Raw genomic sequence first — 24,798 nt, 5'->3', positions numbered from 1 at the left:
ACCAAAAGCATGAGCTGGCATTCCACACTTTTGTATTTGGCCACAAAGGAATCTGTTGCCCACTGTAAGATACTAGTTGGTGCTAGATTGCTGGGGGAGGGGGGGGACATCTTAGCTAGTGATAAATATCTAGATTGACCAGATTGGCTGAGGCCTCTGTGGCTAATTGAAACTTTGTGCAAGAGTCAGCTACCTCCAAGTCTACCATAATATGATGCAGCTGTAAGCCTGATGACATGTTTATGGACATAACTGTGAACACTAGAACATTGTCCCACGGCTCTGCTCTCTGCCATTTTCTGCAGGCAGCCTCTAAATGTCCTAGTGTTTGGCAGGCTTGACAAGTTGCAAAGGAAAAGGGAAATTGTCTCCTCTCATGTAGTGACCAACAATTTGGACAAGACTGCCATGCCTGCAATCATGAGTCGAGTACAGGAAGGAGGATGTGTGCACCCGCTGGGAACTCATTGGGAAATTCATGCTACCGTGACCAAAAGTGGTCCGCTGTGGCCTCCATCTGTAGCTGGTCAGTGTCGAGATGGCAGAACAACGCCTCTGTTGTTACACTCAGTTGACCAACTCAATAACATGCTCACTAAAGCTTGAATAGCCCCAATTGGGAGCTGTTCCCCTGATGTGACTCATCAATTTTGACCATCTGTCAATAGTTCAAAAACACATTCTGTGCTGGAGCAATCCACTCCTATGATTTTACAATTTGTGCTGCGTCATCTAATGTTGGATCGAAATGTGCATTAGTCTGTACTGTGCTGTCTCATGCCAGCCACGCCACATCACAGATGAGAGGGTCTGCATAGAATGTGCTACATTTTTTACACTCAAAGTGACATCTAATCCTATACCCTGCAAGTCAGCTGCTACCCATGCCACATAGGACTGTCTGGAATTCTTCTTGGTGTTAATTAAATCACATGTGGGCAGCATCTGCTGACTGTAGTAGTGTGTTAGTAACTGACATAACTATGCAAATTCTACTTTTGCAGCTTCTGTAAGGTGTCCTCTACAGATGGGATGAAACACTGGGTTTCACCAAGAAATTAATTCAACCTCAGCATAATATCCCAGAATAGTTTTTTAAGAACGACATTTCTGACCATAGAAGTTTCAACTGGTCGTGGTTTGATCCAAATAAACCTTATTAAACCTTGCTTGTGGCTGGTTGCTGTTTCAGTTATAAACCTCACTGATTACAGTTCTGACTTACTTTCCAGCACATTGTTACCCAAATGATGTCCACAATATATGTGAGATGTAACCTGTAGCAGAGGTGTTGTAAGTATGCAAATGGCTTTCATAAGAATTGACTGCCAAATGTTCACAAGAAATTATGAAGTCCTCATCAGCTGTGCCAGTGTCAGCCCAAAATAATATTTATTCAAATGCCCTGGTCAGCAACATGCTAGTCATAGCTCATGTGTGTAAGTGTTGCTCATAATTCATATGGATAGTGGCTGAATTAGTACAGTATTTCCTCACATACCTAGGTCAGAGCATTGGAGATTGTAAAGTTTTCTTGAAACTGCTGTTTAGTTCCATTGCCAAGCTGTGCAATGAACAATGATTGAAATTTGCAAGGAAGAATAACAACTGTTTATTGAACTAAGAAACAGAACTCAAAATACGGTTTCTGCATATGAAAGTCTGCACTACGTAATTATGAACAGGAAAGTCAGTTCTTGATGTTTCATGGAATGTGCCTACAATGACAAATTCCATAATGTCATAGTAGGAGGTGGAGGAGAAGGATACCAAAGAACATTGGTCATAGGATCCAGCGAGGTGACATCGGGCATCAGCATCTGTTGAGAGTGTGGCACGCATTCGATCAGAGGAAGGTGTCATGAGGTAGTCCAGCGAAGCATCGCACCTGGGAGCTGCTCATGCAAGTTCAACATAGCATTGATGACAGGTGCACAGGGCAGTGGCAAAAGCAACTCTGATCACTGGGCTGCAGATGCGATCAGTGTGAAGCCCATAGTATGCGTAGTTGGGCAGCAGCCTAAATACCCTTCAGCAGAGGCACTGAGTAAGGTTATGGCATAAGCAGCCTGAGTTGTGCAAAGCTAGGAGGTAAACAGCTCAGTGAGTTTTGTCAATGTGAGCTGTTGATGGAGAGACGGCAGCCTGCAAGACACATATATTGTACTTAGCTGTATACCCCAGGCAGATACAATACATTGGATGAGTTAAATGAAAATTAACCTCCGGACATGAAACTGTAACAGTCTTCATATTTGGAGAGATGAATGCAAACAATTTACATGACTTCCATGGAGGCAAGCATTCATTGATTGCATCCTGTCTTTTGCACAACAGAATAAACAGTTCAGTAGCTCATATGATAACACTATAAGAGAACATGATGTCAGCAGGTGCTATAAATGATTACATACACATCTCCAGTCATCTAGGTCAGGTTTTACTAAACGTGTGCGGAATTGAGTTTAAACCATGAAAAGCACATAAGCCTATGTGAGTAGTATCTGAGAATAACATACCATACTAACACAGAGTTCAGGACAATAATATAGCAAATGTGGACTGATGGATTTAAAAATGCATCAAAAGTATCTTTAGAAATTTAGCTGGAAATATAATCATCTTTATGAATGTGAAATTGCAGTGCCTTGCTGTGAAGAAGAAAGGTGCAATGTTGCTTCAGACATGCATGCATGTCCAAAGGGACAGGCACTTTGGTAACTACAGCTGCTATGAAAGACATGAAATGTATTCACAGTTGCAAATATGGACCATCTGTAGCTGTATTATGGAGTGATGACAATGAAGATTTGTGCTTGAATCGGACCTGATCCAGGATTTCCTCCTTTGTAGTTAGAGGTGGCTCATATTCGCAAGTGCAAATACATTTCATGTCTTTCACAGCAGCTCTAATTTATGGGATGACAATGTCATTAATGGATGACAATGTATGGTAGTTTGGGTCTGGCCTTGCTTTGTACATGGATAGCCAAAGTGGTTAAGATGACCGCTCACGTAAATAGGGGAATCGAGGTTTGAGGCACAGTCCGGCACAAATTTTCATTGTTGTAATTCAATTATACAGCTGGAGGTGGTTCATATTTGCAACTGCAAATACATTTCATAATCAGCTTGGTCCCATTAACAAAAGTAAATATCAGCAATGTGAATCTGAATGATTTTGTAGTATTAGATGATGAAACAAATAATCTTAAAGGTAGAATGAAAACACTGAGCTTGCATAGACTAAGGAACTCAAACTAAGTAGAGAGAAACCAACAAACAGAGCAAATAGCAATTTCACAAGAAGGTAGGAGATTATTAACAGAAAATATTATTCAATGGCTACATAGATCAGACTATTTGACAGACTCTTGCTGATTTTTGTTTAATGGCTGGGAGTGGATAACTACTGTGGCGGGTAGAGGAACTGAATTGTTAGTGTCAGGAAGCTGGTGGTACGCCACAGTGGGTGGAGTACCAGTGGAACAGTGATGGATACCTGGTAGTCATCTGAAATATTAATATGAAAATACCAGTCTTAGTACAGTCATTTATTACACAGTAAACTACAACAGTCTTGATACTGCTTAGGGAAGTCATCATCCCCAGGACGCAAGTTGTAGGTGGCCCGTGAAGAGGTGCTACCACCAGCAGCACCTTGGAGCTTTTAAAATGGTGATGACAATGAGCCTGCATGGATGCAGAACCAACAGTCAGTAGCATGAAGTTTGCCCACACTGCAGACTAAAGGCTTCCCAACTGCAGCAGACACGATGTGATGAGGCATGCCAAATCATACTGGGGTACCAGCATAGATGGGACAGCCTGTCAGTGTCTGCACACATGAGTAGAGGTAGGCAGCAAGGAGTTTGCCCACAAAAGCGATGACAGTTGAGTGGCTGCTCAGCCCTGGGCTCAAACAGTTGACTCCCAGGGTAGGAGGCTGGCAGCAGCTGAAGCAGACCCTAAGTGACCTGCTGATTGGAGGATGCATCAGACAGTCCACAGCATCAGACTTGGCACAAGCAGTAGGGCTGCAGTTAGCAGCAGCAGGGTCTGGAGGTGGTGACATGTTGATCCGTGTAGACATGTAGAGCATCGTAGGTGCCTCCTTGGGACTGCTGGCCGATTGTCTGCGCTAACTTTGGCTAAAAATGATAAATATTTATACAGACTCGGCCTGTCCTTGTTCTGCTGCAGCATCAGTTTCTATCACACAATCAACAACAAACCTGGCTTGGATGGAAAGCTACTAGGTCATCCAGGCCACAGTGGCTCTGCCTCTCTGTTACATCATTGCTGTCATGTCTCTGGTGCTTCTGCTCATTTGTGGCATGTAGTAATTGAGCTGATGCCTTGGAGCAAGTACTTGGCTTATCAGCAGGTAGCCCCTGTTGAAACTGTGTCAATCCAGCTCTGATGTGACCCTCTTCCATGGCCTTTTGCATTACCTGCAGCAGTGGCAATTACTCAGCCATGCCAAAAAATAGTGGTGATGCTGCATTTAATTAATTAACCAGAAATAGTAAAACCAATACAAAAAATTAGTAAAAAGAGAATTATCTATCAATAGTGACAATATCTCGTTGTTTTACTACTGATAAAGTTGCAATTGTTCTCCAAAAAGCTTGTACATCATTTTGAAACATGTGAGTAATATGTTACAGAGGTTGGCATGAGAATACTCTACTGTGTAAAACTAAAGATTAACAAATTTCACTGTTTGAATTTGACCTCTGAGATAAGAACTCTTCAGTAAATAAAAGAGAAAAAGAGACTCTTGAGTAAACAGCAAAAGAAACATGATTAGTGGACATATAAAGGAGAAAATAGATTTAAAGCTTGTGAAACTTTAAAAACTATTCCTTCATTGGAAAAAAAATACCTAGCATAGCAAAACTTAAAGCTGTAGGTAAGGAGATGGTAATTACATTAGAGGACAACTCATTCCAGTCATGATTTTTCTTAGTATTATTTTACTTTTTGTCAAAACAATAATAATTTTGAGAAATCTGTAAAATTAAGGAAGACACACAAGTCAACACTTATATTCATTAGGAAAATTCCCAGTACTCTTTATAGATGTATTTAAAAGAAAAAAATAACTGTTCCTACCTTTTGGAAATGTTAGTTCTTTCTCAGGGAGCAAAGAAAGATGCATTTGGGAAGGAGGGTATGCCACTCAGACACCAGATTGAGAATGGCCCACCTGTTGTGAGGACAGGGAAGCTAAAGATCCCTTCAAATGACAAAGTTGCATCAATAGAGCCAACACTGCCTCTCCTGACATGGCACTCCTAGGATTTTGTGTCTCCTTTGGTGTCTTTTATATCCAATGTCCAGCTGGAACACTAGATTGTGTGTTATGACTGTGGTTCAGTTGGACCATGCTATTGTGAAAAATTTGTTTGTTCATAACCTCATCTATATATACACCCATACTCTGAAAACCATCATGACATACATGGCAGAGGGTACTTCACATTGTTTCCATCCTGAATTTTCCATTGTTTGTACTTCACATTGTGCCACATGTCAGAGTTTCTTCCCATTGCATTTGCTTATGAAGTCTCTCTATGCACACTCTGTAATCAGTCTAATCTTGTCTTTGAAGTTCTGAAGAAAGCAGTATGGAGGGGGATAGTAGTGTTTTCTGAGATTCTTCACTTAATACTTGTTCTTGAGACTGTGTGAGTAGGCTTTTGCAGGCTAGTTGGCATTTATCTTCAGGTGTCTGGAGTTAAGATTTCAGTGATGCTCTCCAGTATGTCAAATGACCTGTGACACTTTGTTCTGTCCGCCTTCTCTTAGTCCTATTTGGTTTGGGTTTCAGAAAATTGACAGCAATCTTATAGGATGGGATGCACAAGAGTTTTTTAAGCAGTATCTTTTGCAGACTAACTGCATTTTCCAAGTATTATGTCAATGAGCTGAAATCTGTCACCTGATTTACAAACATTTCATATTCTCTTAAACTTTAACAACCAATATTTGTATAAGTCTGCTTGAATTGAATTGAATTGAATTTTATTTGATCCTGTAAGATTACATCGTGTACAGTAAATGTACGTGTAATATAGGACATGTCAAAGTATTAAAATTCTTTATCAATTATTTTTCTACACCTTTAGCTTACATTTTTACATCACTGATAATGAGTAACAATATATACAAATTTAATGGCATAAGTATTCTGCAACACTGTAAAACTCTTTTTCAATGAGATAGTCTTTAAGTTTCTTTGGAAATTCATTGTCAAGTACACTATCTTGCAGGGTTTTGGGCAGACTTCTTAGTAGTCTGATACCAGAGTACTGGGGTCCTTTTTCTAGCATTGCCAGTCGGTGGGGTATGCTCCGTACTTCATTCTTCTTTCTTGTATTGTGGGTGTGTACACTAGCATTTGTAATCCAGTCCTCACTACCTTTTGTGATGTACATTATTGTTTTGTATATATATAATGATGAAAAAGTTAAGATACCTAAATTCTTGAAACAGTTTCTGCATGTTTCAGAGGTCTTTTTTCTTAAAATGGTCCTAATTGCTTTTTTTTGTAATGTGAACACTCGTTTTGTCTCTTGTTTGTTTGAGTTTCCCCACACCGTCACTCCATACTGTAAGTGTGGTTCGAAAAGTCCATGATACACTGTACACAGAAGGTTCTTGTCTGAATACTGTGATAGCTGCATCATTAAGAATATGACAGAGCTCAGTTTCTTACAGACATTATTAATATGTTTTTTCCATTTCAGTTCATTATCCACAAGAATACCTAAGAATCTAGCAGATTCTACTTCTTCCAGCCTTGTTCCGTCAACCTCTAAATCCATGTCTACAACCTTTTCCTTGTTTTTAAACACTGCATACATAGTCTTTTTTAGATTTATAACCAGTTCATTTTCCAACAGCCATTGAGCTGTGACATTTGCAGATATGTATGCTCTTCTCTCAAGCTGTTCCATATTTTGGTCACTATTTAGTATTGTCATGTCATCAGCATACAATATTTTCTTTTCTTCCTCCTCAACACCTATATCATTAACAAATACATTAAATAACAATGGCCCCATTACCGAACCCTGCGGCACTCCATATTTGATGGATTTGGTTTCTGATTGGTACGAGTTTCCTAATGATACATACTGCTTGCGGTTGCACAAGTATGATTTTATCCATTCACCTGGTTGCCCCCGAATGCCATAGTTGCTTAATTTTTGTATCAGCATTTCATGGTCAATGGTGTCAAATGCCTTTGAAAGATCCAGAAACATTGCAGAGACAACCTTTTTCTCATCTAAGGACTGTAAAATGTATTCTGTTAGACTGAGAATTGCTGATTCTGTAGATTTACCCTTTCTGAAACCATGTTGTGAGGTCATGAGACTGTTATGTTTGTCCAAATAGTTAACTAATCTGGTATACATAAGCATTTCTAGGATTTTTGAGAAACCTGATATCAGTGAAACTGGTCTGTAGTTTTTGGGATCATCCTTACACCCTTTCTGGTACACTGGCACTACCTTCGTTATCTTCAGTTTTTCTGGAAAAATTGCATCTCTGAAAGAACAGTTTGCTATGTTCAGCAGTGGTGTTATTATCTCCTCACATACCAGCTTTATTACATGATTTGATATTTCATCATCACCAGCTGATTTCTTGGACTTCAGTTTCTGTATAGTTTTCCGCAATTCATCTTCCGTGACTGGTCTTAAGAACATAGTACTGCATGATCTTTTTGGTACCTTAATATCCTTCTGTTTTTGACTATTTCTTTCCAATTTTAGGTTTTCTACTACACTGATATAGTTATTATTCAGTATGTTTGCTATTTCCATACCATCTGTGACCACTGTGTTGTCTACTTTAATTGACCTAATACCTTCTTCTTTGTTTGACCCATCTTTTTCCTTTCTTTCAGCATTGATTGCATTCCAAGCTGCCTTTGCCTTGTTTTTTTGAGTTCGCTATAGCGGTGTCAATTGCTCTTGCTTTCGCTTCTCTTATTGTTTTTCTATACTTCTTTTTTAACATTTTATAGTTTTCAGCTTCGCCCATCCGTCTCACATCCTGAAGCTTCCTTCGCTGTTCTAGTATTTCACTCGTAATCCACTGTGTTTGATCTTGATGCCTTTCTTGTCTCTTTACTTTGGGAAATGCTACATTAAAATGGTACTTAATTGTTGAAATAAATGCATCATATTTTTCATTTACACTCTGGGCCTGTAGGGTTTCATTCCAGGTTTCCTTACTTAACATTGTTCTAAAGATGTTGATATTTTGTTCACTGATGATCCTAATTTCTTTGGTTGTTTGTTTTGGTTCTGATACTGTGTCATTACTTCTGCAAAAGCTGATTAGTTGTCCATGATGATCAGATATTTCTGTCTGAACTACATGTGACTCATAGTTACACATATTAGTAATTATGTTGTCAATAATTGTCTCACTTTGTGAAGTCACTCTTGTTGGTGCAGTTATTGTCACTTTCATGTTTTGCTGTATTAACAATTCTTCAAAATCCTGTCTTATTTTTGTGTCTTTTCCCATGTCAATGTTGAAGTCTCCACATATAATAAGATTTCTCTTCATATTCATTCTCAATAAGCTAGCAACTTTTTTTAGAAAGATGCTAATATTGCCACATGGTGACCTGTACACACAAAACACTCTAAAATCCTCTGCCACTATACCAGTAACTTCAAAGTCTTTTTCTCTAGCTATGGGAAATGTAGCAGCTTCACTGTTTACATTCTTTGATAGAGTACCTGTTTTAATATACATACAAACGCCACCACCCTTATATTTAGATCTGCAGAAGTAACTAGCTAGTTTGTAGTCCTTTACTGCCACATTGATACCAGTTGCAACTAACTGATATTGTAGCCATTAGAAACTACTTTTCAGCACTTTGTGAAGTATTCAGTAAACATTTTTCACTATTTAAAGCAACTTTCCAACCTGTACACTGCTTTGAAACCATATTGTGGTCTGACTGAATATTTTATGCAACTTTTTTCAGATAATATTTTAACATCACCAAAAAGCAGACGCATTGAGCACCTTTTTGCTCAAGAGCCAATCCTGACATTGTAGCTTGGCACCTTGGACTGCATATAAACACGTCAAAAAAAGTTTTGCATCACCTTGGTTCCGAGAGTTCCAGAACCTGTACAGAAAATTGGAATGGAGATCAACATAAACATCATTTCCGCTCTTTTCATTGCTCATGAAAACCACACATTGAATGCTGTATCACCATACAGCAAGACCTTCAGAGGTGGTGGTCCATATTGCTGTATACACTGATACCTTTAATACCTAGTAGCACTACCTCTTGCATTGATGCATGCCTGTATTCATCGTGGCATACTATCCACAAGTTCATAAAGGCACTGTTGGTCCAGATTGTCCCATTCCTCAATGGCAATTCGACATAGATCCCTCAGAGTAGCTGATGGGTCACATAATCTATAAACAGCCGTTTCCAATCTATCCTAGGCATGTTCGATAAGGTTCATGTCTGGAGAACATGTTGGCCACTCTAGTCAAGTGATGTCATTACCCTGAAGGAAGTCAGTCACAAGATGTGTACAATGGGGGTGCAAATTGTCGTCCATGAAGATGAGTGCCTCGCCAGTATGCTGCCGATATGGTTGCACTATTGGTCGAAGGATGGCATTCATGTATTGTACTGCCGTTACAGTGCCTTCCATGACCACCAGCAGCATATGTCAGCCCCACGTAATGCCACCACAAAACAGTAGGGAATCTCCACCTTGCTGCACTTGCTGGACAGTATGTCTAAGGCATTCAGCCTGACCAGGTTGCCTCCAAACATGTCTCCGACGATTGTCTGGTTGAAGGCATATACGACGCTCATTGGTGAAGAGAACATGATGCCAATCCTGAGCAGACCATTCGGCATGTTGTTGGGCCCATCTGTACCATGCGGCATGGTGTTGTGGTTGCAAAGATGGATCTCACCATGGATGCCGGGAGTGAAGTTGTGCATCATGCAGCGTAGTGTGCACAGTTTTAATCGTAACATGACATCCGGTGGCTGCACTAAAAGTGTTATTTAACATGGAGCTAGCGGTCATCCACTGCAGTAGTAGTCCTTGGGTGGCCTGAGCGAGACATGTCATCGACAGTTCCTGTCTCTCTGTATATCGTACATGTCCCAACAACATCGCTGGTTCACTCTGAGACACCTTGACACTTCCCTAGTTGAGAGTCCTTCCTGGCACAAAGTAAAAATGTGGACGCAATCAAACCATGGTGTTGACCATCTAGGCATGGTTGAACTAAATGAAACATGAGTCTTTTACCTCTTTTCTGGTGGAATGACTCGAACTGATTGGCTGTCGGACCCCGCTGTCTAATATGTGCTGCTCATGCATGATTGTTTACATGTTTCGGCTGGTTTAGTTACATCTCTGAACAGTCAAAAGGACTGTGTCTGTGATACAATACCCACATCCAATGTCTATCTTCAGGAGTTCTGGTAACCGGGATGATGCAAAACTTTTTTTGAGGTATGTATTATTGTTTGGTGACCTACATAAATTTGTATGTTATGAGCTCCCAGTAGACTAACTAGCTATAGTAAGGGCACGATAAGTGCCGGACGCAGGTACTGATCATTAAAAGTTTGCACCATTTGTCATCTGTCGTCTGTTGTCTCTTCCAGTTTGCTGCCACCCTTAGTGGCCCCAAAGTTAGGACACTGTAATTGTCTAATGAAGTGTTGTGTTTTCTCTATGAATGGATGATTATTTGATTAATAACAGTGATTGTGCTTATTTAAATGCATTATGCAATATGATTTAAATGCATTATGCAATATGAGACATGATCACAAATGTTTGCTGACATTTTTAATGTCATGTTTCTTCTACTCATTGAGTTGGATTACAACAGCCATAATTTAATTTCATGTTCATTGGTAAAAATATGTACCGCATTTGAAGATGACCATCTCTTAATTGCATGTTCACAAATCAGTGTTGCTTCTGTTTCAAAATTTATGACATAGCAGCTCACAACTGTGTGTTGTCAGTACTGGAAGAAAAACAAGAAAACATTCCCCCTCTCTCATCATCTAACCCCAAAGTGGCTGCACTTCCTATCCGTCAACCCCTGAGGTAAGCAACCAACTTTACTTAACTCATGGCAGAATTCGCCACCGTCGGTTAAAACTAAGCACATCTTACTGTCTTTGAATTTTTATTTGATTCTGAGCAGAAAAATTACACTCTTAAAAAGCTCGTAACATTAATTGAAGCTTTTGGATTTAGCTATTAGTTGTTGGATGCATATTATTATAAAACACGGCTGAGAACCGCAAGCCATACAAATACTTCATTCGAGCCAAATGCGGCCTGTAGGCTGCAGTTTCATACCCAGTGAGTTAGAGTAAAAAAAGTACACACACACACACACACACACACACACACACGTACGCATGCACTTATGCCCTATATGATGTTAGTTGGACCAACACAGTATTTGGACATGTAGAATGGTTGTGGTGGGGTAGTGGGGATAGTGTTGAGTAGGGAGAGGGAGGCAGGAGGCAAGGAGAGACACTGGAGGTGAGTGGCTAGTAAGTAAGAGGGAGGCAGCCAGTTTGTTGACTAGGAATGCTGGAGAGAAGGGCGACAGGTACATGGGCTCGGCACATAATGGACAATTATAGATCCCGGTGGGGAGCAGCACATGGGGTGGGTTGGGGTGGGTTGACAGGGCAGAAGAAGGGGAAACTGCTGACTGGAGGGTGTGAGAACAGGGCTGTGACACCCCATATGGGTTCCTTCACAATCTCATTAAACCCTGTAGCCATCAACAGTACTGTCATTTCAACAACTGCCATCCCTACCACACCAAAAAATCCCTGCCATAAAGCCTAACCTCCTGTGTGTGACGTGTCTATTGTGACAAGAAATCCCTTGCCCAATATGCTGAAGGCCTCATGCAGATCTTCATAGGCAGGTAATACATATTCCCCCTCCCTCCCCCCCCCCCCCTTTCCCCCGTTCAAACGTAGTCCACAAACAGATTTCCTGTGCCACATTCTCACACATCCCCAATCCTCCCACCACCCTCGAGAATCAGATACGAAGGAGCACTCTCCTTGTCACCCGTTATCGTGCTGGACTGGAACAAGTGAGGCAAATTCACTGCCAAGGCTCATCCTGCCATGAAATGAGGCACATCCTGCCCCAAGATCATTCCCAATCCTTCTGAAAAAAAAACATTTTCTAACTTGTGTGTTCTTCTGCTGCCGCTTTTTGAACAGATTTTTTTTTATCTACCTAAGTACATTATATTGTCAAAAATTGATTATTTTCATTGTTATAAAGTGGTATTCCATCTCCCACCCTACCTACACAACATGCTAGTCTGTCCATATGCCACAGGGACCAAGGTGCAATAGCTGCCCTATCCACCCACCCAGCACCTCATATTCCAATCCTGTCACAGGGTTATCCTACTCCATCAGAGGTTGGGCCACCTGTGAAACCAGCAATGTCATATACCACTTCTGCTGCAAACAGTGCACAGATTTTTATGTTGGTATGACTACCAACCAGTTATCAACCAGAATGAATGGCCACTGCCAAACTGTTGCCAAGAATAAAGTTGACCACAAAGTGGCACAATATGCATTTGAGCATAAAATTATCAATTTCAGTGCCTGCTTTACAAACTAGGACATCTGGATCTTTGCTTCCACCACCAGCTTCTCTGAACCACGGAAATGGGATGTAGCCTTACAACACATTCTCTGCTCCAGTAATTGTCCTGACTTCAATCTCAGGTAACCCACTGTCCATGTAAACTTCACCTGACAGTTTCCCCTTCCTCTATCCTGACACTCCCTCCCAGTTCACATTCCCACACCTCCTTCAGCGTGCACTGCTCCCCACCGTTTCTGACAACTGTGCTTCACATGCCTAGCCCATGCAACAGCCACCCCTCCCTCCCACAGTCCTAGTTGGCAAGCTGGCTGTCTCCCTCCGAGCCACTAGCCACTCACTTCCAATCCCTCTTCCTGCCTCTCTCCTCCCTCTCCCTTTACCCACCCTACCTGACACCACCCCCACCACAACCAGTCCACCTGCCAAAGTACAGTGTTAGTCCAGCCAGCACAGTGTAAGGGCATAGGTATGTGTGTGTGTGTGTGTGTGTGTGTGTGTGTGTTTTTTGCTTTAGCTCATCAAAGGATAACTCTGGAAGTTAACAAGTTTTCTTTCTTTTGAAAGTGCCTGTCAACGACCCAATGCTTCTGCTTTTTGGTAAGTGCTCTCCTTTAATCCCAAAGTATTTACATTCTGCAAGAACTTTCCTACAACATTCATTATACATAAGTACATCATCTGCATAATGTTAGGGCTTTGATATTCAACACAAACAATAAGGATGCCAAGACATTAGCACAGGATTTGCCTGACTTTACTTCTGCATCCGTTAGTGGCTGTCCATTGAAGATAACATGATGCATCCTCTCTACTAAGAAATTTTCATTCCAGTTATAAATTTCATTTGTATCTCTATATAACTGCACTTTTGTTAGTGTTTTTTGGGAGTAAAAAATATACTGGATCCACCTTATTGCCTTGATCCATCATTTTCAGGATGTCATGTCATAAATGTCTGGATTGGGTTTTGCATGACTAGACTCCCCGCTTATTGCTGTCGAGGAGGTCATTCTGTTCTATACAATATTAAGTTTGAACTCAGATACCTTTCTTGTAGATGTGTCTGATCTGTGCTTTCTTCCAACCACGGAGCACAATTTTTTATTTGAGGAATCTGTGGTACACTATTGTTAAAATGAGAGCCAAGTCATCTGCAAATTATGTACAGTATCTGACAGGAATCCCATTGGACACTGGAGCCTTGTTTAATTTTTGCAATTTAAGCTGTTTTGTGACACTAGTGTACCCTAATTTTCTCATATACCTCTTTCTTGTTATTTTGGTGCTGTTGTATATCACTCACAATATCAGTTATTTTCAATTGTTAGCAATATTTGTGCATTATGGTCAGTTTATTTGTTCAGCTGTACTGTAATATACTTTATTACACTGAAGAGCCAAAGAAATTGGTCCACCTGCCTAATATCATGTAGGGCTGCCACGAACATGCAGAAGTGCCACAACATGATGTGGCATGGACTTGCACTGAAGTAGTGCTGGAGGGAATTGACACCATGAATCTTGCAGGGCTGTCCATAAATCTGTAAGAGTACGAGGGGTGGAGATCTCTTCCGAACAATACATTGCAAGGCATCCAAGATTTGCTCAATAGTGTTCATGTGTGGGGAGTTTTGTGGCCAACGAAAGTATTTAAACTCAGAAGAGTGCTCCTGGAGCCACTCCGTAGCAATTCTGGATGTGTGGGGCGTCACATTGTCCCACTGGAATTGCCCAAGTCTGTCGGATGGACAATGGACATGAATGGATGCAGGTAATCAGACAGGATGCTTATGTGCGTGTCACCTGTCAGAGTCATATCTAGATGTACCAGGAGTCCAATATCACTCCAACTGCACATGCCCTACACCTTTACAGAGCCTCCACCAGCTTGAACAGTCCCCTTGCTGACATGCAGGGTCCATGGATTCATGAGGTTGTCTCCATACCCGTACACGTCCATCTGCTCGATACAATTTGAAGTTAGTCTCGTCTGACCAGGCAACATGTTTCCAGTCATCAACAGTCCTTTGTCAGTGTTGACAGGCCCAGGTGGGTGTAAAGCTTTGTGTCATGCACTCATCAAGGGTACACAAGTGGGCCTTTGGCTCTGAAAACCCATATCAGTGATGTTTCATCAAATGGTTGGCATGCTGACACTTGTTGATGGCTTAGCATTTAAATCTGCAGCAATATCCAGAATGGTTCCACTTTTGTCATGTTGAATGATTCTCTTCAGTTGTCTTTTCTCCCATTCTTGCAGTTATGTCAGAGATTTGATGTTTTACCAGATTCCTGATAGTCACTGTATACTCGTGAAATGGTCATTTGGGAAAATCCCCACTTCATCGCTACCTCGGAGATGCTGTGTCACATCACTTGTGGGCCAACTAATAATACACATTCAGACTCAGTTAAATTTTGATAACCTGCCATTGTAGCAGCATAACTGATCTAACAACTGTGCTAGACACTTGTTGTCTTATATAGGCATTGCCAACCACAGCACTGTATTCTACCTGTTTACATATTTCTGAATTTGAATACACGTGCCTATACCAGTTTCTTTGGCTCTTCTGTGTATGTTTGAACTTATATTTAATATTATAATAAGTAAGCATTTGATCTTTTCTTATTGAAAGCCTATATTTTGTTTGAACTGTGTATACTTAAATTGTAAATAGTGGTTAATATGTTAAAAAAAGAAAAGAAAAAAATTCTGTTCACAGCATGTAGCTTACACAGTTCTTATAGTGATATGGCTTTTATTTTTTTTAGGTTTTCTTGAGAAGAATCGTGATACATTCAGTGCTGATCTTAAGCAAGTTGTGTATATTTCTAGTAACAAATTCCTGAAAACATTGTTTGCTGAAGACTTCAACCTTACAGATGACACTAGGAAAAGGAATCTTACATTATCAGTGCAGTTCAGAAAATCACTGGAAGCTTTAATGCATACTTTGAGTTGTTGTCATCCATGGTTTGTCCGCTGCATGAAACCAAATGAATTCAAGAAGCCAAAGGTATTTGGATGTAATGTGATAGTCATTGTTCTTAATGTTTAACTTGTAACTCTGAATAAGCTTCTGGAATAGAAGTGTTGTTGTAGATGACTGGTAGACTGCAGCAAAATAATCATGACAATTTCAAGCTATCTTTATATATCACTGGCATTCCTTCAGATCAGATAGCTAATAAGATCATTACTGAGTGAGGTAGCATGGTGGTTAGCATAGTGGACTGAGATCAGGAGGAAGTCGGATCAAATCCCCATGTGGCCATCCTGACTCAGGTTTTCTGTGATTTGCCTAGATAATTTAAGATGAATAGTTCCACTGAAAGGGCATGGCCAATTTCCTTCCCCATCCTTCCTTAATCCAAGCTTGTGTTCTGTCTCTAATGACCTCAATGTTGACAGGACATTAAACACAAATTTTTCTTATTATAAGGTCATTTTCTAGCAAGCTATTTCATTCACACAAATTCACATTGTATTAGTCACAGCCCTTTGATATAAACAACTTATGTCTTGTTCTGGAAGAAACTGTTTCAATGGAAATGTGTACTATGCAGAAAAGTATCTATATTACTAAATGGTATGTGGTTCGTCACTCATTGTGCACTGTCTGAGTTGCAGGGCAGGCTGCCTATGTAACAGCTTCAAAATTTGATTTTCAGCATTTCGTATAATTATTGATCCAGTTTAAAAACTGAAAGTGGTGTCATAATCTACTCATTAAGAGGTATAATCATATGTTAAAGGTTTAACACTGTAAGTGGAATTAGTTAGGAACTTGAGGCAGCGGAACTTACAATGTGCAAATATGTAGACTATACTGAGCCAGTATTTGAGAATGAGAACACTTAGTGAGCTACAATAAACTTTATGTATAATTGCAAACATTTATGAAACTTTTTCTTGCTAACACCCACCACAAAATTACAAAAGGGAAAAAGTTTTCCTCTTACTACACTGTCATTGATAATGCAATAGAACTGCTACATCAGGCATGGCATTTTAATTTATTACTGCTTTACTACTGACTCTGTTTGCAACAATTTTTGCAGGCAGTATGCACTTATACCACTGAATGCATCTGCAAAATTGTGTCATTGTATGACACACAGTTTAGGAGATGTGATGTCATAAACACTGTCATGTGTGAAAAACTATAGTTTGTCTTCACTTATAGTTTGCTTAAAATGGTGTGCAGTAAGACATTTGTTCATAAAATTGGATATACTGCAGTCTAGAGTATTCATCTTTTTTACAGTAGGTCACACGTTAATTGTCTTCAGTCATGTTGTGCACAGTATTAATGCTCTGTAGACCAAGGTGTAACTGATTTCAGTTGACTACCATGAAACTAATCAAAACTCAGATGAAAGTCTGCAAAGCAATTGTAGACAGTTTTTTTTCCTGAAAGTGTTTGATTAGCAGAAGTTGAACAAAGTGATTCATAGAATTGTTGTTGATTTAAAACTTTACAAAAATCACAGATAATCTAAAAAAAACCCTCACATGAAATTTACATTTTTTCACAATACCATTCCATTATTGTTCACTGTAACCAAAACCGTTCTGCCAATATCTGAGATGCCGCTATTTTAACAATAACAAGAGACGTAGAAATAGTACTGCAACATCATATTAAAACAATCTAGGTGGCCAGTTTTAAAAGAAAACCCTTGTAACAACATTAATTTGTCTATCGCGTTAAATGAATAACATTCTGCTCTTGTTATGTCCCCAAATCTAACTGATGAACAGTCAATTGTCCTTTACTGTGGTACTCACCATCTTTTCCTGTTATATCCTGTCTGCTGATTTTCAATCAGGTCCTAAAGATCTAAGTCATTGCTCTTTGATGTGCTGTATTCTTTCCCACAGTCTTAATTACACACTTACGTGTTTGGGGCATCAACTTTGGTGCTGAGTTATGGTACTCATTGGAATTAAATTTTAGATTTATCTGGAGAATTATAGCAGAGACAGAATTGTTTGATTAAAATTTGTCAAATATGATATTTCATTAAGTGTGTGAGTCTCATATATTGCATATTAGGCAGTCCAGAAACATGTGAAACTGTGCAGTTACAGTTTCAGTAAACTGACTTCACTTAATAGCAGTAGCATTTTCAATTGAAATACAATTTTTCTATGATGACTGTAACACACAAAATTATCATGAGCTATGTACTAATGATACATTTGATCTGTATTCCAATACAATTCCATAAATTATTCTTCTCGAGATCATCATCTTATTTTATTTCCTATCTTTCAGTTATTTGACAGAACGCTGGTTGTCCGTCAGCTACGATACTCTGGTATGATGGAAACAGCAAGAATAAGACGTGCAGGGTATCCCATAAGACATACATTCAAAGAATTTGTTGAGAGATACAGATTTATTGCTCCAGGAATCCCACCATCAAATAAGGTATTATTCCATTTCTGATTTTATTACTTTATCTTACTTCACTTCTAATTAGAATGATGTGAAATTATTGTGCTTTCTATCAGGATCAGTGTAAGGATTAATTTTCTTCCTTTCAAGTGTGGCTCCACTTCCCTGTGAGAGCATTTCTCATAATCCATGAAGGGAAAGAATTAGTTAAAATGAAGTTGTCATATACAGCTTTACCATTGCTGGTAAGAAGTATGCTAACTGGATACTGCTAAAGAATCTGCAGTTTTCTTTGTAATTGATTAAAATCAAATAAGAAAAGGGTATTTGTCAAGTGTATTAGGTTTTTTTTTTTTTTTTTACAGTGCTAAATGTACTTCTAGAGCTGTAAATAAATGCATAATGTTAACTACTGTAAACTGTAGTGATTTCTATTACAAGTTCATGTAACAGTATATACACTATGATTATATAATGGGCTTTATGCTCATAAACAGTTGTGGAAAAGATTTTGTGGAGATAAAAGTGACAACTTTTATATATAAAAAAGACAGCTGTCTGGATATATAAAAACTGAATCTATATCTGCAAGTACATGATTAGTCTGCAATTAACAATTAAGTGCCTGGCAGGAGGTTCATTGAACCACCTTCAATCTATTTCTCTACTGTTCCACTCGCAAACAGATTGTTGGAAAAACAAACACTTAAATCTTTCCATGCAAGCTCTAACTTCTATTTTATTATGATTCCTCCCTACGTAGGTGGTTGGCAAGAAAATACTTTCTCACTCTGAGGCAAAGTTGGTGATTGAAATTTCATGAGAAGATCCTGCCACAATGAAAATTGCCTTTGCTTTAATGATTGCCACCTCAGTTCATGTATCAAATCCGTGGTACTCTCTCCTACATTTTGTGATGGTACAGAGTGAGCTGTCCGTATTTGAACTTTCTTGATGTCCTCTATCAGTACTAACTGATGCAGGTGCCACACCTCACAGAAATACTCCAGAAAAGGGCAGACAAGTGTAGTGTAAGCAGTCTCTTTAACAAATCTGCTACATTTTCTAAGCATTCTGCTGCCAATAAATCGCTGTCTTTTGTTTGCTTTCACCACAACATTATCTACATGATTGTTCCAGTTTCAGTTATTCATAATTGTAATTCCAAAGTATTTAGTTGAATTTAAAGCCTTTAGATTTGTGTGTTTTATCCTGCAACCGAAATTTAAGGGATTCCTTTTAGAACTCATGTGGATGATTTCACACTTTTCATTATTTAGTCAACTGCCACTTTTTGCACCATACATATATCTTTTCTAAATCAGTTTCAATTTGTTTTGTTCATATGCTGACTTTATTAGATGGAAGATCGCAATATCATCTGCAAACAATCAAAGATGGCTGCTCAGATTGTTCCCTAAATTGTTTATGTCAATCAGGAATAGCAGAGGACCTAAAACACTTCCTTGGGGAATGCCAGACATTACTCATGTTTTACTGGATGACTTTCCATCAATTACTATGAACTGTGACCTTTGTGACAGGAAATCATGAATCCAGTTCCATAACTAAGACAATACTCTGTAGGTACACAATTTTATTAGAAGTCACATGTGAGGATATTTGTAAACATCCCAACACACCATTGGAAAACTGTTGACAAGAGATGCTCATGAGTAAATTGAAGAAGGATAAATGTACTGGGAAAGGGAAACTGTGTGTTTTCCTTTCTTGTATGTAGTGAATGTGGAGCAGTGGTGGAGCCAGCAAGAAGGGGACCAGTAAAAACAGTATTACAACCACTGGTCATTCGAGAGTCATTTGTGCCACGGTGCAACAAGCACCTGAAGCCAAGGGTCATGGAGTTAATGACACACCAACAAGGACATAATGAACAATTGAAGAGTGGTAGTTGTTTTTCTGGTTTTTCTCTCAGGTCCTGTATGGACGTTTGAATGTACGCAAGAGAGTGGTATTACCATAGCAATTGTTAGTTGTGTTGCGAAAAGTAATAATGAAAATGTTGGACAAAATATATCCCTGTTTGTGAGAAGTGTTGCTATTTATTTAGTAGCACAATAGAGAGAACTTCCAGAAGCATTCCAGGGATCTTCACCACAGTTGGATCAACATGAAGTGGCACAGAAGGATCCGGACCACTCTGAGAAGAGAGGATAAAGGTAATACTACTTTCATCTTGCACTGTATTGGGTTTGGAAAATATTGCCCTGATATATTGGCCAGGGATGCAACTTTCTGCTAGTGCTGATATAGAACCTACCACAAACCTTAGAAAATAAACAACAGCAGGAAAGAAGGAAAAATACGCCCCAAACTGTGTCAAAAGCATTCTGGAAATCTAAAAATGTGGAATCAATTTGACTTGCCCTGTTGATAGCATTCATTACTTTATGAGAATAGAAAGCTAGTTGAGTTTCACAAGGTCAATAGTTTCTGAACCTGTGTTGGCTATTTGTCAATAAATCACTCTATTCAAGATAACCCGTAATATCTGAATACAGTATATGCTCAAAAATTCTACTGCAAATCGATATTAGTGACATGGGTCTGTAATTTACTGGATTACTCCTATTTCCTTTCTTTGCTATTGGCATGACTTGTGCAGCTTCCCAGTCCTTAGGTACAGATCTTTCAACAAGTGACCAATTGTACATGATTGCCAAGTAACAACATACTCTAAAAGGAACCAGACTGGTATACAATATGGGCTGGACATCTTGCCTTTATTAAATGATTTAAGTTGCTTCACTACACTGAGGATATCTATTTCTGAGTTACTCATATTGTCAGGTGTTCTTGATATGAACTCAGGAATATTTACTTCATCTTCTTTGGTAACGAAATTTAGGAAAAAATATTATGTTTTTGTCATTTACATTGTAAGGATAGCAGTACCTTATAAAGTAACATTGGAAGTCTGTGTGTGTTTAAGAGTAATAGAAAAAATTGAAACTTTGATTTTATATAAGGAAATGGGCAATCATAAGAAGAATTCTACAATTTTTTGTAATGATGTCATGCTCTGTTTTAGCTGTAGTTACACTGCCTTACCAAAAACATGAAGCACGTAGAAGACATGATCGGGTGTCAATGTAGTTTTGTACTCATACTCCCTATTGGCAGGTATGTAAATGATTAGACCTGCAATTCTCTGTGATAGGTGGAATGGCCATAAGAGTGCATTAGTATTGTTCATGTTTTGCATTGTTACCAGGCCTGGGGGGGGTGCATAAGAGGTACAAACAGTATCAGATCGTTTGTGATCACTGTGAAGGACATGAAACCTTCCAGCACATCACATTCAATAAAGGTCTGCATCATCATCATCATCATCATCATCATCATCATCATTTAAGACTGATTATGCCTTTCAGCGTTCAGTCTGGAGCATAGCCCCCCTTATAAAATTCCTCCACGATCCTCTATTCAGTGCTAACATTGGTGCCTCTTCTGATTTTAAACCTATTACTTCAAAATCATTCTTAACCAAATCCAGGTACCTTCTCCTTGGTCTGCCCCAACTCCTCCTACCCTCTACCACTGAACCCATGAGTCTCTTGGGTAACCTTGCTTCTCCCATGCGTGTAACATTACCCCACCATCTAAGCCTGTTCGCCCTGACTGCTACATCTATAGAGTTCATTCCCAGTTTTTCTTTGATTTCCTCATTGTGGACACCCTCCTGCTATTGCTCCCATCTACTAGTACCTGCAATCATCCTAGCTACTTTCATACCCGTAACCTCAACCTTGTTGATAAGGTAACCTGAATCCACCCAGCTTTCGCTCCCATACAACAAAGTTGGTCGAAAGATTGAATGGTGCACAGATAACTTAGTCTTGGTACTGACTTCCTTCTTGCAGAAGAGAGTAGATCATAGCTGAATGCTCACTGCATTAGCTTTGCTACACCTCGCTTCCAGTTCTTTCACTATGTTGCCATCCTGTGAGAATATGCATCCTAAGTACTTGAAACCGTCCACCTGTTCTAACTTTGTTCCTCCTATTTGGCACTCAATCTGTTTATATTTCTTTCCCACTGACATCACTTTCGTTTTGGAGACGGTAATCTTCATACCATAGTCCTTACATTTCTGATCTAGCTCTGAAATATTACTTTGAAAACTTTCAATCGAATCTGCCATCACAACTAAGTCATCAGCATATGCAAGACTGCTTATTTTGTGTTCACAAATCTTAATCTCACACAGCCAGTCTATTGTTTTCAGCATATGATCCATAAATAATATGAACAAAAGTGGAGACAGGTTGCAGCCTTGTCTTACCCTTGAAACTACTCTGAACCATGAACTCAATTTACCGTCAACTCTAACTGCTGCCTGACTATCCATGTAAAGACCTTTAATTGCTTGCAAAAGTTTGCCTCCTATTCCATAATCTCATAGAACAGACAATAACTTCCTCCTAGGAACCTGGTCATATGCCTTTTCTAGATCTATAAAGCATAGATACAATTCCCTGTTCCACTCATAACACTTCTCCATTATTTGCCGTAAGCTAAAGATCTGGTCCTGACAACCTCTAAGAGGCCTAAACCCACACTGATTTTCGTCCAATTGGTCCTCAACTAATACTCACACTTTCCTTTCAACAATACGTGAGAAGATTTTACCCACAACGCTGATTAAAGAGACACCTCTGTAGTTGTTACAATCTTTTCTGTTTCCATGTTTCAAGATTGGTGTGATTACTGCTTTTGTCCAGTCTGATGGAACCTGTCCCGACTCCCAGGCCATTTCAATTATCCTGTGTAGCCATTTAAGACCTATAAAGGTCTGCATTTCAATAAAAAAGACAGATGATATTATGACTGATGCTGCCCATCTTTCTGTCATGGATTACATCATGGTTGTGGGGTACAATCATTTTGGTGGAACTGGACATGAAGATGCTCCATATTTGTGTGTTAGGGACTAATCATCACCTGGCAGAGTTTGGAATGGCCTTGTTGTGGGTATCAGTTTGGCTGGCTGATCAAATTGTACAGTATCAATGTTTGTGGGGCATTTGGATGAGACAGAGGCTAGATGTTTGATAGTGTGAGTATATGAGAGCAGGCAAATTTGTCGCCAAGGTTCCAGTTGACAACATCTGATCACCACAAGGGGGAATTGCTGTATTATTCACCAAGTGCATTGTGACCCATTCACATCTGTGCCTGCATTTTGAGACCAAGTAAAGAACTCCCTGCTATAGCCTGTGTCATCCTGCACCATTGGTCAAAGACTAGCAGCACCCAGACTAGGGAATTAACATCCCATGCATAGGCTGCCATTAACACCACAATGCAAATGGCTGGTTTTGGACTGATACCATGACTGGAAGCATGGATTCTGGTAAATGGTGTTGCTTTTTGTTCAGTAATGAATTTCAGTCTGTGTCACTCAGGTTGGTCACATTCGGTGAGTGTGGCAGTGACTTGTGGAGAGGTCCCATTCTTTCAGTGTTTTGGAGGTGTACAGTGTTGTGCAAATGGTTCAAATGGCTCTGAGCACTATGGGACTTAACTGCTGTGGTCATCAGTGCCCTAGAACTTAGAACTACTTAAACCTAACTAACCTAAGGACATCACACACATCCCTACCCGAGGCAGGATTCGAACCTGTGACTGTAGAGGTCGTGTGGTTAAAGACTGTAGCACCTAGAACCGCTCGGCCACTCCAGCTCGCTATAGTGTTGTTCCTCCTGGTGTCATGATGTGGAGAGTCATCGGGTATGACTTCAGGTCGTGGCTGGTAGTGATTGATGGCACAACAGTGTGTCACAAACATCCTCCATCCTCAAATCTCACCTCTCATGTGACAGTGCCATGGAGCCAGTTGTCGACAGGACAGGGCTCAACCACACATACTACGTGTCTCTATTCACTACCTGCATGATGTTGAGGTATTCCTGTAGCCACCAAGATCTCCAAATCTGTCTCAGACTGAACATGTGTGTGACCAGTGCAGATATCAACTCTATCCCAGTGACAGAATCCAGGATATCAAGGACCAGTTACAACAGTTGTGGATCACCATGGCCCAGGAAAGATACAACAGCTTTATGACATCCTTCCCAACCAAAACAATCCACATATCTGGACCAGAGGGGGCACAAGGTCATACTGATAAATTAGGTCATACTTGAAGTTCTATGTAAATTTGACTTGATATTGCAATCACTGAAATAATATCAGATACTCTCTCAACCTGGTAAGCTTCATTTCAGTTCCTCTTCCTGTTCTGGGTGCTTCACTTTTTTTGGTGGACAGTGTCTTTTTATTTTGCTATTGTTATGTTTGGCATTTGTTCCAGTTTCAAGTGAAAAATTTGATGTCATATTATATTATAGAAATAAGGGATCACTTGTCATTGTTGGCTGAGAAGGAATGAGAGGTTATTCAGTTCTCTAATTCGAAAAGATTTTTCTTTTGTTGTACACACAGACTTTTTCCTTCATTATGTTTCTTAAATAAATCAGTTTTATGTGTATAAATGTAATGTGTTGTGTTGAGTACAGACCTGTGTATCAGACAGGGAAAAAGTAACATACAGTGCTGAAATATAGCTCAATCACTAGAAATACTGTCAAATTCAGTCACTTCCTCCAGATACACAGAGAAATTAGGAACTGAATGCAAGATATTAGAATACAGTCAGGTGA

At 39.6% G+C, this 24,798-nt stretch overlaps 1 protein-coding gene across 1 annotated transcript in view; it reads left to right on the top strand.

Annotated features, from left to right (window-relative positions):
• LOC124798932 (myosin-VIIa-like) overlaps positions 1-24,798 on the top strand; it is a 393,313-nt gene that overhangs the window by 98,005 nt on the left and 270,510 nt on the right. The window contains exons 13-14 of the mRNA XM_047262466.1: positions 15,480-15,724; positions 17,990-18,145. Coding sequence (XP_047118422.1) covers positions 15,480-15,724; positions 17,990-18,145 — 401 coding nt within the window. The remainder of the gene's footprint in view (positions 1-15,479; positions 15,725-17,989; positions 18,146-24,798) is intronic.

Source organism: Schistocerca piceifrons, chromosome 5 (assembly GCF_021461385.2).
Source record: "Schistocerca piceifrons isolate TAMUIC-IGC-003096 chromosome 5, iqSchPice1.1, whole genome shotgun sequence".
Taxonomy (NCBI): Eukaryota; Metazoa; Arthropoda; class Insecta; order Orthoptera; family Acrididae; genus Schistocerca; species Schistocerca piceifrons.
The sequence above is the reverse complement of the archived record's forward strand: the minus strand, read 5'-3'. Positions and strand labels throughout refer to the sequence as shown.